This window comes from Rousettus aegyptiacus, unplaced genomic scaffold (assembly GCF_014176215.1).
Source record: "Rousettus aegyptiacus isolate mRouAeg1 unplaced genomic scaffold, mRouAeg1.p scaffold_m13_p_8, whole genome shotgun sequence".
In the NCBI taxonomy this organism is placed as follows: Eukaryota; Metazoa; Chordata; class Mammalia; order Chiroptera; family Pteropodidae; genus Rousettus; species Rousettus aegyptiacus.
In genome coordinates, this window is record NW_023416311.1 from 18,739,052 (window position 1) to 18,754,113 (window position 15,062).

Here is a 15,062-nt window from a genome sequence, read left to right on the forward strand (position 1 = left end):
TAAATTCTTGAGATCAGGAGCTGTGTATTCTTCCTCCACATCTCTCTCACTTCACCCAACACAGGATCTGACACTCAGTGGGCAGAGGAAATGCTGGTCAGGAGAGTGCAGCCACTACCACTCATGTAAGAAAAAGAGGTTGCAAATTCATCTGCCTTCAGGAGCCAGACAGATGTGATAAATGTGTGAAATTGCCAAGTGGAAGCAACTAAGAATGGTGGGACCTATGGCAAGTTGGAGCCTTAATTCTCCTGCCTAAAGTATTAATATTACTCAGAACATTAAAACACTCGTGAAGCACATCTGAGGGATAAATTTGAGCTGAAAACCATGAATTTGAGGCTGAAATATAGGTTTATAATACCCTGCATTTAGGTGGTTCTTTAGAACTTTCAGAACAATTATACATCTGCAACTCTATACTCACTTTACAGGATGAGGAGAGAAAAGTTCAGAGAAGTGAATTGCTCAAGGTCACAGCAAGGAAATATTAGCACAAGGCTAGGTCCAACTCATTCGGGTTCTGGCCTGGCTTCCTGTCTTCTGAGGGTGGTGGGAGGAGGACCTAAAGAGATGAGCATTATTAATTTTTTTCAAATTAAGACTCTTTTAGAGCAGTTTTAGGTTCATAACATTGAGGGGAAGGTGCAGAGATATCCTACATTCTTCCTTGATAATGAAGGACCATTGTCAACATCCCTCATGAAAAAGGTGTATTTGTTACAACTGATGAATCTGCACTGAAACATAATCACCCAAAGTCCATAGCTATGGTTCACTCTGTGTTGTACAATTTATGGTTTATGTATAGAGGCAAATAGAAATATATAATGATATGTAGCCACCATTATAGTATCAGAGTATTTTCTGCTCTAAAAATCTCCCGTGCTTCATCTATTCATTCCTCCCCGACACTCCTCTGGCAACCACTGAATTTTTTTTTTTTTTGTCTCTATAGCTTTGCCTCTTTCAGAACTCTGTGTAGCTGAAATCATACTTTTGTACCCTTTTCAGATTGGCCGCTTTCACTTAGTAATAGGCCTTTAAGGTCCCTTTATGTCTTTCATGGCTTTGTAGCTTATTTCTTTTTAGCAATGAATAATGTTGCATTGTCTGTTTGTACCACAGTTTATTTTTCCCAGTTTTATTAAGAAATAATGGACATATATCACTGTATAAGTTTAAGATATATAGCATAATGGCTTGGTTTACATATACTGTGAAATGATTATCACAATAGCTAACATCCATTATCTCATATAAATAGAATAAAAAGGAAAAAAAGAATAAAAGAAAAAAGGAAAAATCTTTTCTCCTTGTGAAGAGAAATCCTAGGATTTACTCTCTTAACTTTTCTACATATTATACAGCAGTGTTAAGCACAGTCATCATGTTGTACATTACATCCCTAGTACTTGTCTTATAATTCGGAAGTTTGTATCTTTAAATCATCTTCCTCTAATTTTTCCTTCTCCTACCCTTCACTCTGGTAACCATTAGTTGGAACTCTATTTCTATTAGTTTGTTTTTATATTCCACATGTACGTGAAATAATACAGATAGTATTTGCCTTTCTCTGTCTTACTTATTTCATTTAACATAACACCTTCGAGGTCTATCCATGTTATCACAAATGGTGGGATTTCCTCATTTTTTACATCTGAATAATATTCCATTATATATTTATACCACAACTTTTTTTATCCATTCATCCATCAATTAACACTAGACTGTTTCCATGTCTTGGCTATTGCAAATAATGCTGCAATGAACATGGGGATGCAGATATTTTTCCAAGTTAGTGTTTTCATTTCCTTTCAATATATTCTCAGAAGCAGAATTACTGGATCATGTGGTAGTTGTATTTTTACTTTTTTGAGGTTCCTTCATACTGTTTTCCATGGTGGCTATTCCAATTTACAATTCTACCAGTAGTGCACAGGAGTTCCCTTTTCTCCACATCCATTCCAGCATTTATCACGTCTTTTTTAAAAATTTTTTTTTCTTTTTTCAGTTACAGTTGAAATATAATATTAGTTTAGGTGTACAACGTAGTGATTATTTATATAACTTATAGTGATCACCCCAATAAGTTTGGTACCTATGTGACACCGTATATAGCCATTACAATATTGTTGACTATAATCCTTATCTTCACATCCCCGTGACTATTTTAATAACTGTTAATTTGTACTTCTTAATTTCCTCATCTTTCTCACTCAGCCCCACTCCCACCTGACAACCATCAATATGTTCTCCATAAGTTTGTTGCTGTTTTATTTTTTAGATCTCACATATAAGTGAGATCTACAGTATTTGTCTTTCTCTTATTTTGAATTATTTTGTCTGACTTATTTTGCTTAGCATAACACCTTCTAGGTCCATCCATGTTGTCGCAAATGGCAAGATTTCATTCTTTTTATGGTTGAGTAATATTCCATTGTATATAAGTACCACTTCTTTAGCCATTTGTCTATCATTAAACATGTTGCTTCCACATCTTGGCTATTGTCGATAATGCTGCAATGAGCATAGGGTGCATATATCTTTTCAAATTGGCGTTTTGGATTTCTTCAGATAAATACTAAGAAATGGAATTGCTGGGTCATATGATAGTTCTATTTTTAATTTTTTGAGAAACCTGTACATTGTTTTCCATAGAGGCTGCACCAATTTACAATCCCACCAACAGTGCACAAAGGTTTCCTTTTTTCCACATCCTCACCAACACTTGTTGTTTGTTGATTTATTGATGATAGCCATCCTGACAGGTGTGAGGTTATATCTCATTGTAATTTTAATTTGTATTTCCCTGATGATAGTGATGTTGAGCATCTTTTCATATATCTGTTGCCAACTGTATATACGTCTTCTTTGGAGAAATGTCTGTTCAGGTCCTCTGCCCTTTTTTAAATTAGAGTGTTTATTTTTTCCATGTTAAGCTGTATGAGTTCCTCATATATTTTGGATATATATCAAATGTATCATTGGTGAAGATCTTCTTCCATTCAGTAGGTTGTCTTTTCATTTTGTTGATGGTTTCCTTTGCTGTACAACAACTTTTAGTTTGATGTAGTCCCATTTGTTTACTTTATCTCTCTTGCTTAAGGAGACATATCTAAAAAAATATTACTAAGAATGATGTCAGAGTCTAGTACCTAAATTTTCTTCTAGGAGTTTTATGGCTTCACTTACATATAAGTCTTTAATCAATTTGTGTTTATTCTTATACATGGTATAAGAAAGTTTGATTCTTTTGCATAGCTGTCCAGTTTTCTTAACACCATTTATTTATTTTTTTTAAATTTATTTCCAACACCATTTATTGTGAGACTGTCTTTACCCCATTGTATATTCTTGCCTTCTTTGTCATAGATTAATTGACCATAGAGGTGTGGGTTTATTCCTGGGCTATTCTGTTCCATTGACCTATGTGTCTGTTTCTATGCCAGTACCATGCTGCTTTGATTACTATAGCCTTGTGGTATAGTTTAAAATCAGGTTGCATGATACATCTAATTTTGTTCTTCTTTCTCAAGATTGCTTTGGCTATTTGAGCGTCTTCTGTAGGTCGTATAAACTTAAGGATTAGTTTTTCTAGTTCTGTGAAAAATATCATTGGGGATTGCACTGAATTTGTAAATTGTTTTGGTAGTATGCACATTTTAATGATGTTAATTCTTCCTATCCATGAGCATGGTATAGCCTTCCATTTATTTTTATCTTCTTCAATTTCTTTCTTCAGTGACTTATGGTTTTCCTAGTACAGATCTTTTACCTTGTTGGTTAAATTTAATCCTAGGTGTTTTATTCTTTTGATGCAATTGTAAATAGAATTGTTTTCTTAATTTCTTCCTGACAGTTTGTTATTGGCATATAAAAAGGCAACCAATTTCTGAATATTAATTTTGTATCCTGTTACTTTACCGAATTCATTTATTCTACTAGTTTTTCTTGGTGGAATCTTTGGGGTCCTCTGTATATAGTATTATGTCATTTGCATCTCTTGTCTTTTCTATAATGGCCATTTTAACCGGTGTGAGGTGATATCTCGTTTTGGGTTAATTTGCATTTCCTCAATTACTAGTGATACATTTTCTTTGGAAAAATGTCTTTTCAGGTCCTTCGCCTATTGTTAAATTATTATTATTATTATTTTGCTATTGAGTTGTATGAGTTTTTTATATAGTTTGGATATTAACCCTTTAATGGATATATGCCACAGCTTATTTCCATCCATATACTGAAGGACATCTTGGTTGTTTCCAACTTTTGGCAATTACGAATAAAACTGCTATAAACATCTATGTGCAAGTTTTCATGTGGACATAAGTTTTCAACTCTGTTAGGAGTTGAAAGGAGTGTAATTGCTGGTTCCTATGGTAGGCTATGTCTACTCTTGTAAGAAACCACCAAACTATCTTCAAAATATCTGTACCATTTTCCATTCCCACAGCTAAGAATGAGAGTTCTCATTGCTCTACATCAGTATTTGATGTTGTTAGTATTCCAGATTTTGGCCATTCTAATAGCTGTGTAGTGGTATCTCATTATTGTTTTATTTTGCCTTTTTCTGATGACACATGATGTGGAACATTTTTATATGCTTATCTGCCATCTGTACATCTTCTTTGATGTTGTGTCTGTTAAGGTCTTTGGCCTGGTTTTTAATCAGATTGTTCAGTTTTAAGAGCTCTTTGTATATTTTGGATGTCCTTTATCAGATGTGTCTTCTGCAAATATTGTTTTCTAGTCTGTGCCTTATCTTCTCATTGTCTAGACATTGTTTTTGGCGGAGCAGGTTTCAAACTTTAATGAAGTCCAGCTTGTCAATTTCTTTCCTAGGTCATGCCTTTGGCATTGTATCTAAAGTTATCATCACCATATCCAAGGTCATTTAGTTTTTCTGTTATATTCTAAAAGTTTTAGCTTTGCACTTCACATTTAGGTTTGTGATCCATTTTGAGTTAATTTTTGTGAAAGGTGTAAGGTCTGTGTCTGGAGTAATTTTTTTGCATGTGGATGTTGAACTGCTCCAGCACCATTTGTTATAAAGATCATCTTTGCTCCATTTTTCTTGCCTTTGCTCCTTTGTCAAATAACAGCTAACTATATTTATTAAGTCTATTTCTGCATGCTCTGTTCTGTTACACTGATCTATTTATCTTGTCTTTCACCAATATCGCACTGTCTTGATTACTGCAGTTTAAAGTAAGTTGATATTAGGTTGAGTCAGTCTTTCAACTCTGTTCTCCTTCAATATCGTGTTGGCTATTGCAGGTCTTTTGCCCCTCCATATAAACTTTAGAATAAGTTCATTGATATCCAGAAAACAACGTGATGGGAATTTGATTTGGATTGCATTGAATCTATAGTTGGGAAGAGCTAACATCTTGACAGTATTGAGTTTTCATCATTCATTTTTCATTTAACCCAAATTTCAATTGTAAAATTGAACCAACACTCTCTTCTTCACAAGGTTGTTAGTAATGTTTTTCATTTATTCATCAGTTATCTAGAGAGCACAATGAACTCTGTGACAATGCCCCTGCTCTTAGGGAGCTTATCTTTTATTGGGGAGAGGTGTAGACAATAAACAAACACACAAATAATAATTTCAAGTAAGAAAGCATATAATAGAGTAACTGGCAGTGAAAAGGTTATTTAATGTCAAGAAACTTCTCTGAGGAGGCAATATATGAACTATGATCTTCATGAAAAGGGAGACCTAGCCATGAGAAAAGAGTTCAGATGAAAAAGAAAGATGAAGGCTCTTAAAGCAGCAGAAATGGTTTTGAGATAGGCATAGTGGCTATGGAATAAATGCAGTAAAAAAAAAAAAAAAAAAGTCTATGGCCATGCTACCCTGAATGAGCGTGATCCCATCTGATCTCAGAAGCTAAGCAGGGTCGGGCCTGATTGGTACTTGGATGGGAGACCACCTAGGAAGACCAGGTGCTGTAGGCATAAAAAAAAATAAAAAATAAGGGATTGTAAATTGACAAGGTCCTTGCAATCTGATGTCAACCCAGGGTTGCCTCGCCAAAAAAATAAAAAATAATAAAAAAAATGTAGACAGGGGTCATAAATTGAAGGGTTATTTTATTTTTAAAATTTAAGTATGTAATACACACTGTGAGGTACATAGAATATATAAATTTTAAGTACACAGTTCAGTGAATGTTTACATCTGTATACACCCATGGACATGGCCTCATCTAGATCAAGAAACAGAACAGAGGTCAAGAAACTTTTTTGGGAAAGTGCCAGACAGAAAATAGTTTAGGCTTTGTGAGCCTATGGTTTCAATTGCAACTACTCAGCTCTGCTATAGTAGCAGGAAAGAAGCCACAGATTCTATGTAAATAGGTGGACACAATTGGGTTTCAACAAACTTTTAGTTACGGATCCTGAAATTTAATTACATTTAATTTCTTTGTATCACAAAATACTATTATTTTGATTTTTTCCTCAACCATTTAAAAATGTAAAAACCATTCTTAGCTGTGGGCTATACAAAAAAAGGTGATGGATGGCACCTGCCCTTTGGGTTAAGCTTACCAACCTCTGATATAATACGTTTTTAGTATCCCTTTGTGCCTTTCCCAGTTAAAATCCTTCTCCCCCAATAGTTATTGCTCTGATTTTTATCACCATCAATTAATTTGGCCTGCTCATAAACTTTATACAAATAGAATTATATGTACTCTTATGTTTGGTTTCTTCAGCTTAACATGTCTGTCCTGTGGGGATTTAAAACCATGATACATAATTTGAGTTTTCATCTAAGTGGACTAAGATGGCATTTGGAGGTCTTAATTTGAGAGCAACATGATCTGACTTATATGAAAAAGACACTCTGGTTGCTGTATGAAGAATGGAGTAAAAGGAAACTTGAGTAGAAGATAGAAGCCCAGTTAGGAAAAATCCAAGCAAAAAGTGATAGTGGTTGGACCTGGGTGATTTTGGACTTGAGTTTGAGCTCATGTATCCAATACCAGTTATTTTTGTTTTTAACTAAGTATTATAAGGCAAGTAGCTCACACTAATACATTTCCTGAATAATCTTAGGCTGGCATAGTGAATTTTCATGTATAAACCACGTCTCTACCCTTAAGAGCTCTGAAAGCGGCAGAAATACTTTGGGGGGGTGGATATGGATAGACCATGAATTCACATACAATGCATTCAGGGCTTTAAGAAGCCCAGAAAGCTATGGGAGCCAGAAGGGGTTACACCAGCCTGTGGGTGGCCAAGAGAGATCACTTGGGTGTTGTGGGTCGTTGAGCTAAATTTTAAGGACACTTAAAAAAAGGACTTCAAATCAATGACATATAGAATGATCAACATTTTGAGAATCCTGGCTTTGGGCTCTGTCACTGGTTGATCTATGAGCCTTAATTCATTTGTAAAATGGAGCACTTTGAGACTAAGATAATTAGTGCACGAAGAAGCCTCAGTAGAAACCTGCTATTATTATTCTGGGGTAAGGGTATCAGATTCTCAAAGGGGTTCTTAACCTAGAAGTTGGTGAATAGGTGACATAGGTGACATGGGAGCTATTGGGAATACCACCCTTGCGTAAAACAAAGCAGTTCCATGAGTGGACTGCAGTGGTATTCCAGAGACCCAGGCTCCACTGCTAAGTTGCTGAAAGTACGCATCAAACTACTTCAGTTATCTGGGTAAACTGTAAAATAACAAGGAACTGGTCCAAGTTGGCAGCCGCAATGCAGCTCCAGCGGCAGCTCCTAAGGAGAAGGGTAAGGACGCTCTACCGCCCAGCAAGAAGCGCTGACTCTCCCGGCGGACTACAACTCCCAGCCTGCCTCGCGCTGCAGACAGCGCCCTACGCCAGCACGCGAACTCTCTGCTCTTCCAACCTTCGGTTACTGTCTCTCGCGAGAGGACGGGCCGCGGCGACAGTAGCGATAGTGAGCTGTAGTGGTGGTGGTGTTGGTGGTGGTGGCGGCCGAGAAGGCGGCGGCCATTTTGGTGAGGCCTCGGAAGCGGCGGCGGCAGTTCGCTGAGACTATAGAGTCTCATTTTTCCCACCCACCGTCCGCACCCCTGTGGCGTGAGGAGGTAGCAGAAGCAAGGCGGTGGCAGTAGCTGCGGGCACCAGGGGAATTTAAAGGCCGCAAAGGCGGCGAACAAGAGAAGGCCCTCCCGCTCTTTGGCGGGAGGGGGGTGGTGCGCACGCCCCCGAGGACGCAGGTAAGGAGAAGGAGACAAGATGGCGGACGCTCCACAGTCACCCCTCCCCTGACGGGTGGTTGCGCGCGCATCTTTCCGCCACCACCTCCCCTCCCACCTTCCCGGGGTGCTGCGCGCGCACCTTCGGCCGGGGCCCCGGGGCCGCTGCGCGAAGCTGTCGGCGCGCGCCCATAGAGACAGGTCGAGGGGGGCCAGGCCGGCTGGCACTGGGCCTGGGCGCGTCTACTCTCCCCTCCCGCCCGTCTGCGCACGCGTGCCTGAGCGAGCGAGCGAGCCCTGAGAGGACGGACCCAGGTGCGCTCCTGCCCGCCCACCAACCCCAGCTCCCCCCAGGGGCGCGCGGGGTGAGGAAGGGGGGCGTGGGATGAGTAGTCGGGGCGCGCGCCCACCATATCCAGACAGGGATCAGGACCTTGTGGCTCCTCGAACCCTTCCGTATCTCGGCCTTCGCGGTCTGGTGGTGTTGGGGGGAGGCCTCCCTGACGGGCTAGGCTGAGAGGCTGCCTAGCCCTGCGACTCTGGTGTGCGTGGGTTTGGGTTCTGGCGGGAGCCCCCGGGCGATGCGCGCAGCGGGCTCACTCCGCCTCCAGCCGCGCACGCGCGGGCCCCTCCCCCAGTTTGTCGTGCACGTTGGGTGGGAGTCTAGGAGGGGGCGGGACTATCTTAGGGCTAGTGGCAACTTGGGGCAGAGGTCAGGGGTCACACTGGGTCAGTCTGTTGGGAAGTGTTGGGAGACGGTAATGACTCCTGGGGTTAACAGTTCAAGTTTCTTGGATTGTAGTTAGCTTGGGTCCTGTGAATCTGTTTTGGAGGAGGGAGTGGATCAAAGGCAGCACCATGGTTAAGGAATTTCCTTTAACACTGGGGGAACACTTCCGGGCCTTGTGTGAGTTTACACTGCCTGTTTCCGGGCCATGGTTCTTCGCTGTGTGTGGCCTTCCTCACATCCTACTGCTCCTCACGTTTCCAGCTGTAGTTCTTGTGTTTGGGGAATTGTCTCCTGGCACAGGTATGGGAGTCACAGGGCCCTGCCCTGAGGAAGGGTGGGTTCTGCCCTCACTGGCAGGGAGAGCAGGCAGCCTGGGAGCCAGCACCTTTTTGAGCTTCTGGATGTGACAGCCTTTTTTTCTTCATTATTTGCACTCCATTTAGTTGGAGATTTTTATGCTTAGGCTTTTTAAACTTTTTTATTGCTTCACTTTGTTGCTCTTCCCACCAGCCAGAATTTTATGTCTTTAAGGAATTCTGCTTTCACAAATTTGATTTGCTTTTATTTTTAGAAATACGAGCTTTTCCTATAGTAATTTTTTTTTCAGCTTTTGAACTGATTTTGGTATATTTAAAAGTCTCAAGTTGGTTTAAAGAAGGCTTTCTTGGATGTTGGTAAACGTCAATTGATTTCTTTCTGCTGTTTTTCCTCCCCTTTTGTCTGTTTCAGTTGTGATTTCCCTCAGTACGGCAGCACCGTGGAAGTACAGACTTTCACAGGGGGTGTGGTCTCAGCTCACACAGGTGAGGGTTCAGATATCATTTTATGTACTGATACTGATGGGCTAGATGTTTAAGGTAATTAGTGAGAAATTATAGGTTTATACTTTCTAGGTTGATGATAGCATTGTAACAATAGAACTGGAACCGTGAATAAAGATTTGATCACTGTGGCTCTACCAAGGAGAATAGCATGTCCTCCATGGTTTTGGCATCAGACTACCTAGGTTAAAGTCTTCCTCTTACCACTTCCTTACCGTGTGACCATATGCAAGTCATTTGGTCTCTTTGTGTCCTGATTTGCTAACTTTTAAAATAGAAGAAATATTAAAATGTAGGTTCCATTTAGATCAGGAATTTTTCTGCATGACTCTGTCCTTAGTATGTAGAAGTAACTAAGTGAACATTATGGTTTGAAAAGTACTTAGTTCACATAGATGTATTATAGAATACATCAAGTGAGTACTGAGTATCTGACATAATAAATGCTCAAGAAATGTAGGTTGTAACCACTGAGTTCATTTACTTTTATTTTTAATGTTATTTCTGGTTATTTAAAAGATTCTTTAATCTTTTAAAATTTCATTTCGACTTTTTTTACCCTGCTTTAGGTGCTCCAGAGGCCGGTGGACCTGAGCGGAGGCTGGGACGCCCTAGTGGGCCCCGGGCCCTGGAAGGCGGGTCCCGGTGGCCGGTGGCCCAGAATGAGGCCAGCTCCCAGCATGCCCTGCAGCCGGACGCCAGCCCCTCGGCCAGCAGCAGTGGTGACAACAACCCAGTCATTCTTCAGGCATCCAAAGAGGAGCCTGGGAGTGGGACCATGCAGAGCAGCCCCTCCCCTGCTCACCCTCAGCTCCCAATCCTGCAGACACAGGTTTAAAAATGATGGGGTGGTTCCTTCCCTACTTCTGCTTTGTAGGCCACTGGCTCTAAGGCAGAAGAAATGTGCCAGGTCTTAGCCATATTTCTATGATCCTAGGTAGGTGGGTAGCTGAGTTTAGAGAATCTATGGTGTTTGGATGGACTCTTAAGCTTGTTGGATGCTCGCATTGTACTTGATCTTAGTGTAATGTTGATCTCTGAGAGTGGAAGTTCCTCATTACCTGAAAAAGGTTGAATTAGGCTGGTTTGCTTCTAAGACTGTGCTTTGAGAATAGCTCAGTTTCTTGTGGAACTGGAACATGTTAAGTGTTATGGATGATGTGTATTCATTCTTTTTTCAAATCAAGGAAGTGCAGGGGGTCGGGGAAATCATGGGTTTTGACACCAGGCAGACCTAGGTGTGTGTACAGTAGGCTTTTTTAAAATAAATTTTTATTTTTCAATTACAGTTGCCCAGTCTCAACATTGCTGCTTTTTTTACATACTCGGTTACAGGACTGTTGTTCAGCTAGACTTTAGGCAATTCTCAATGATGGTGGTTCTGTAATTATAAATTTGATGTGGTCCTGGGAGGAGGTGAACATGGTGTTTACTTGCTCCACCATTTTGACTAGAAGCTACAGTAGGCTTTTGATGGTTATGAAATTGATGTATACAGTTTTCCCGAGCAGCTGGGAAATTTTGTGATGTATAGTCTTTTGTCATTTAGCTAAGTAAGAATTTGAGTGGCACACTGAAGCTTGTGTGCTAGAGTAAATTTCATGGGTTCCCTTACTGTCCACATTTAAGTGGGACTTTGTTTTCTATTGCTTGTGCAGGCTCTTGTAAAGGAATAGGTGGTTGGTTGAGGACAGTGACCAACCTTCCTTCCCCTTCCCCTCATACCTCTCCAGTAGAGGAAACTACCAAGACTGGTAATGAATATAAAGAGATTTAGGTGATCTCGGATTGGATTTAGATGGGCGAAGCTACCATATTTGCTGTGAAAAGAAGGGAAAAATAGGGATTTGTTTATGTGAGTGAAATCATTGAGGTTCTGAAAAGTTCATTAATATTTTAAATCATACACTAGAGTGGTATTTTTGAATTTCAGGCTTTAACTTCTCTCGCTTGCCAAGCATCTACTATAAACTTGGTTTTGTCTTCTTGGGTATCTTAATAAAACTCTATATCCAGATGAAAATGAGGTTGATGCCTTACTCTAGAATGTTTTTCTGTGAAGATAGAATGAAATAATATACTTTAAACTCTTGGTACTGTGTTAAGCATTCATTTTATCTTTCATATTCCCCTTTTGTAGATGGTGTCGGACGGCATGACAGGCAGCAATCCTGTGTCCCCTGCCTCGTCCAGTTCCCCAGCCTCTAGTGGGGCAGGTGGCATCTCCCCCCAGCATATAGCTCAAGATTCTTCTCTGGATGGACCTCCAGGGCCCCCAGATGGTGCCACAGTGCCTCTGGAGGGGCTCAGCTTACCCCAGGCTACTGACCTGGCTAACAGGGGCCCAAAGTGGGAGAAGAGCCATGCTGAGATTGCAGAGCAAGCCAAGCATGTATGTATTAGGAGGGCTCATGAGGATTCTTGGGACTCTTCTTCCCTGAATTTTTATGTTCCATGAATATTTTGTATTTCTTTCCTCATCACGAATTTACAGTGTAGGTTCTGTCTTAACTTAGTGCTCTTGAGCAAGTTGCTTGAATTCTGAGCCTCATGTCCTTTTCTATGAAACAGGGATGGTGAAATAGTCTGTAGGTGTTAGAAGATATAAATTAAAGATAGAAAAGTGCTTTGTAAACTGTGAGGCTCTTTTTCTGCTTCTCATTTCTGTCCTGTAGCCTTTGTTAACACTTATCCATTGATAAGCGTGGTTCCTGGGCCTGTAGCGTCAGCATTACTTGGGAACTTGTTAGAAATGCAGATTCTTGGTACCCCTCTTCCACCTACTCTTAAAACTAAAGGATGGGGCCCAGCAGGTTTGTCTTAAAAAGCACTTCAGATGATTCTGTTGCAAGCTCAAATTGGAGAGCCCATTGGTCTAATGTTAATATCTTTCTTGATGTTTTCTTTACCATCAGGCCATTTAGTACCCTGATTCATCTCTGGCTGTTATTTCCTCTGATTTAGTTTTTATCAAGAGAGGACAATAATAAAGGCAATTGTCCTAAGTTTTTACATCATTTCTATTAAAGAATTTCAAATGCTTTTATTTTTTTATTTATGCACCACATGATTAGCGTAGACACAATGTTATCTTTTTGTCATACTAACCACTGTTAATCTTTTTGTGTATAGCTTCAGTATTTCCATAAAAAACATTTTTATAAAAATAATATTTTTTTAAAAACAAACAGGATTGTATAAATTGGGCTTTATAGCATATTCCTAAGCATGAACATGCTCCTTCCTAAGTCGAATTCTACGGTAGCAAAGAACCCTTGTATATAGAGTCAATAAAGAAACAGGCCCTCCCTGCTTCTTTGGGATGTTCCCTTGGGATATATTTTCCCAAGTCCCACCTGTATTCATTGTGAGTGGAGATTGTTTGAAATAATGGAAAAGAGCATGAAGTTTGGAGTCATTATACCTATTTTTAATTCTATTAATACTTTCTGTCTCTATGATCTCAAGTAAATTACTTAATCTCCCTAACCTTTTTTCTTTTTTTTTAAACTCACCTGAAGGAGTATAATACCTACTTGTAGAATTGGTATGTAGACTTAAGCATAACATATTCAGTCCAACTAGTGCCTATACATAGTGCTCAGGAGTTCAGCCATGGTTATAAGGTAGAGTAAATGTCCAATAACTTGACTGACCTAGCTCTACTTCAATAGGAGGCTGAGATCGAGACTCGGATTGCTGAGCTGCGGAAGGAGGGTTTCTGGTCACTGAAGAGGCTGCCTAAAGTGCCCGAGCCTCCCCGCCCCAAAGGCCACTGGGACTATTTGTGTGAGGAGATGCAGTGGCTCTCTGCAGACTTTGCTCAGGAGCGCCGTTGGAAACGGGGTGTGGCCCGTAAGGTATGTCTTCAATTGGGCCTACTTTCCATTTGTTTTTCAGGTTTGCCTTTTCCTTGATGGGTGGGTTGTTTGGAAGGAAACCAAATAGAATAGTATAGGATATGTAGTGATGCCTGTAGTCTCAAGAGGCAAACTATTCTGACTTTCTAGGTTTCTTGGCCTTGATTATTTTCTTTTGACTTGGGGTGTTTGCATGCTGGTTCCTTATTCCCATAGGTAGTACGCATGGTGATCCGGCACCACGAGGAGCAGCGGCAGAAAGAGGAACGGGCTCGGAGGGAGGAGCAGGCCAAGTTGCGCAGAATCGCCTCCACCATGGCCAAGGATGTCAGGCAGTTCTGGAGCAATGTGGAGAAGGTAGGCAACAGGGATTGGGAAAGAGAGATGCCTTGGGTTTGGTTGGTAGGTAGATGGTTGCAGGAATGATCAAAACTTTGTGACAGAGTGAATAATATAATTTCAAGCAACTTTAACAACATTTCTGTTGTGCTTTGGACCTTTCTTGCACTAAGTGTTATGAAGACGAATGGAAAATATGGGCCCTGCCTTTGGGGATTGTTAATAGGACTTTTTGACTCCTCTAGTCCATCTGTCTTTTGTAGAGCATTCAGCATGCTTTTTTTAAAACCTGTCTGTGCTCATTAACCTGCTTAAATACTATCAAAGTTCTCATTAAATTGTTTTCATCTATTAAGTTTTAATGATTTCTCAAGTACTACCTGGCTTTTGTCTGTATTTTCAGTTTTTATTATGTCCTGCCAGTTCCTTTCCTTCCTCTTTCACTTAAAAAGTTCCTTCTTTTGCTTATCCTTGGCCATTAACACATTTCGCTATTGCTACTCCGAATGCCTTTCTCCTCATTTCTACTTAAGGGACTCTTACTTAGGCTTTAAGATTCAACTTCAGATACACTTGTAAATCTTACTTTCTTGTTCAAAGCTAAGCTGTCTCTTTTCTCCCCTGTACTCCCTTTGTGTTTTCCTCAAAAGCACCCTTAAGGTCATTTAGCTCTTCCTCCTGAAAAGGCAGCCCCGGGCTTAGCCTAGAGGAGGCTTCCCTAAATGTTGAGTAAAGAGTATGTAAACAAAAGATTATCAGGGTCCCTAAATGTTGAGTAAAGAGTATGTAAACAAAAGATTATCAGGGCTGCCCATCCCTATCATGCTTATGACAGGTGGTGCAATTCAAGCAACAGTCAAGGCTGGAGGAAAAGCGCAAGAAAGCTCTGGACCTGCACCTGGACTTCATTGTGGGGCAAACTGAAAAATACTCAGACCTTCTGTCTCAGAGCCTCAACCAACCGCTAACCTCCAGCAAAGCTGGCTCCTCCCCTTGCCTTGGCTCTTCCTCAGCTGCCTCTAGTCCTCCACCCCAAATTTCCCAGCTGGATGATGAAGGTGTGTGTCCTCTTTGGCTCTGTTACTCTTCCTGATTTACCCCTTCCAGAGCTGAAAA

The 15,062-nt window shown here is 40.5% G+C and overlaps 1 protein-coding gene and 1 non-coding gene across 5 annotated transcripts in view; both read left to right on the plus strand.

The window, feature by feature from the left end:
- The first annotated feature begins 5,848 nt into the window (after positions 1-5,848).
- On the plus strand, positions 5,849-5,967 carry LOC118607324. The gene has a single exon (XR_004952751.1). It is a non-coding gene; the product is annotated as a 5S ribosomal RNA (ribosomal RNA).
- A 1,936-nt stretch (positions 5,968-7,903) lies between these two features.
- The window catches only part of LOC107503969 (Snf2 related CREBBP activator protein), a 34,095-nt gene continuing 26,936 nt past the window's right edge, over positions 7,904-15,062 (plus strand). Inside the window, exons 1-7 of one of the 4 annotated variants that reach the window (XM_016132835.2) lie at positions 7,904-8,217; positions 9,656-9,729; positions 10,317-10,579; positions 11,888-12,139; positions 13,422-13,607; positions 13,824-13,964; positions 14,782-15,004. In XM_016132835.2, the coding sequence (XP_015988321.2) occupies positions 10,526-10,579; positions 11,888-12,139; positions 13,422-13,607; positions 13,824-13,964; positions 14,782-15,004 (856 nt within the window). In that variant the 5' untranslated portion in view covers positions 7,904-8,217; positions 9,656-9,729; positions 10,317-10,525. Of the gene's footprint in view, positions 8,218-8,335; positions 8,512-8,869; positions 9,227-9,655; positions 9,730-10,316; positions 10,580-11,887; positions 12,140-13,421; positions 13,608-13,823; positions 13,965-14,781; positions 15,005-15,062 lie in introns of those variants that run through there. The other 3 variants (XM_016132834.2, XM_016132829.2, XM_036225962.1) reach the window with 3 other exon arrangements.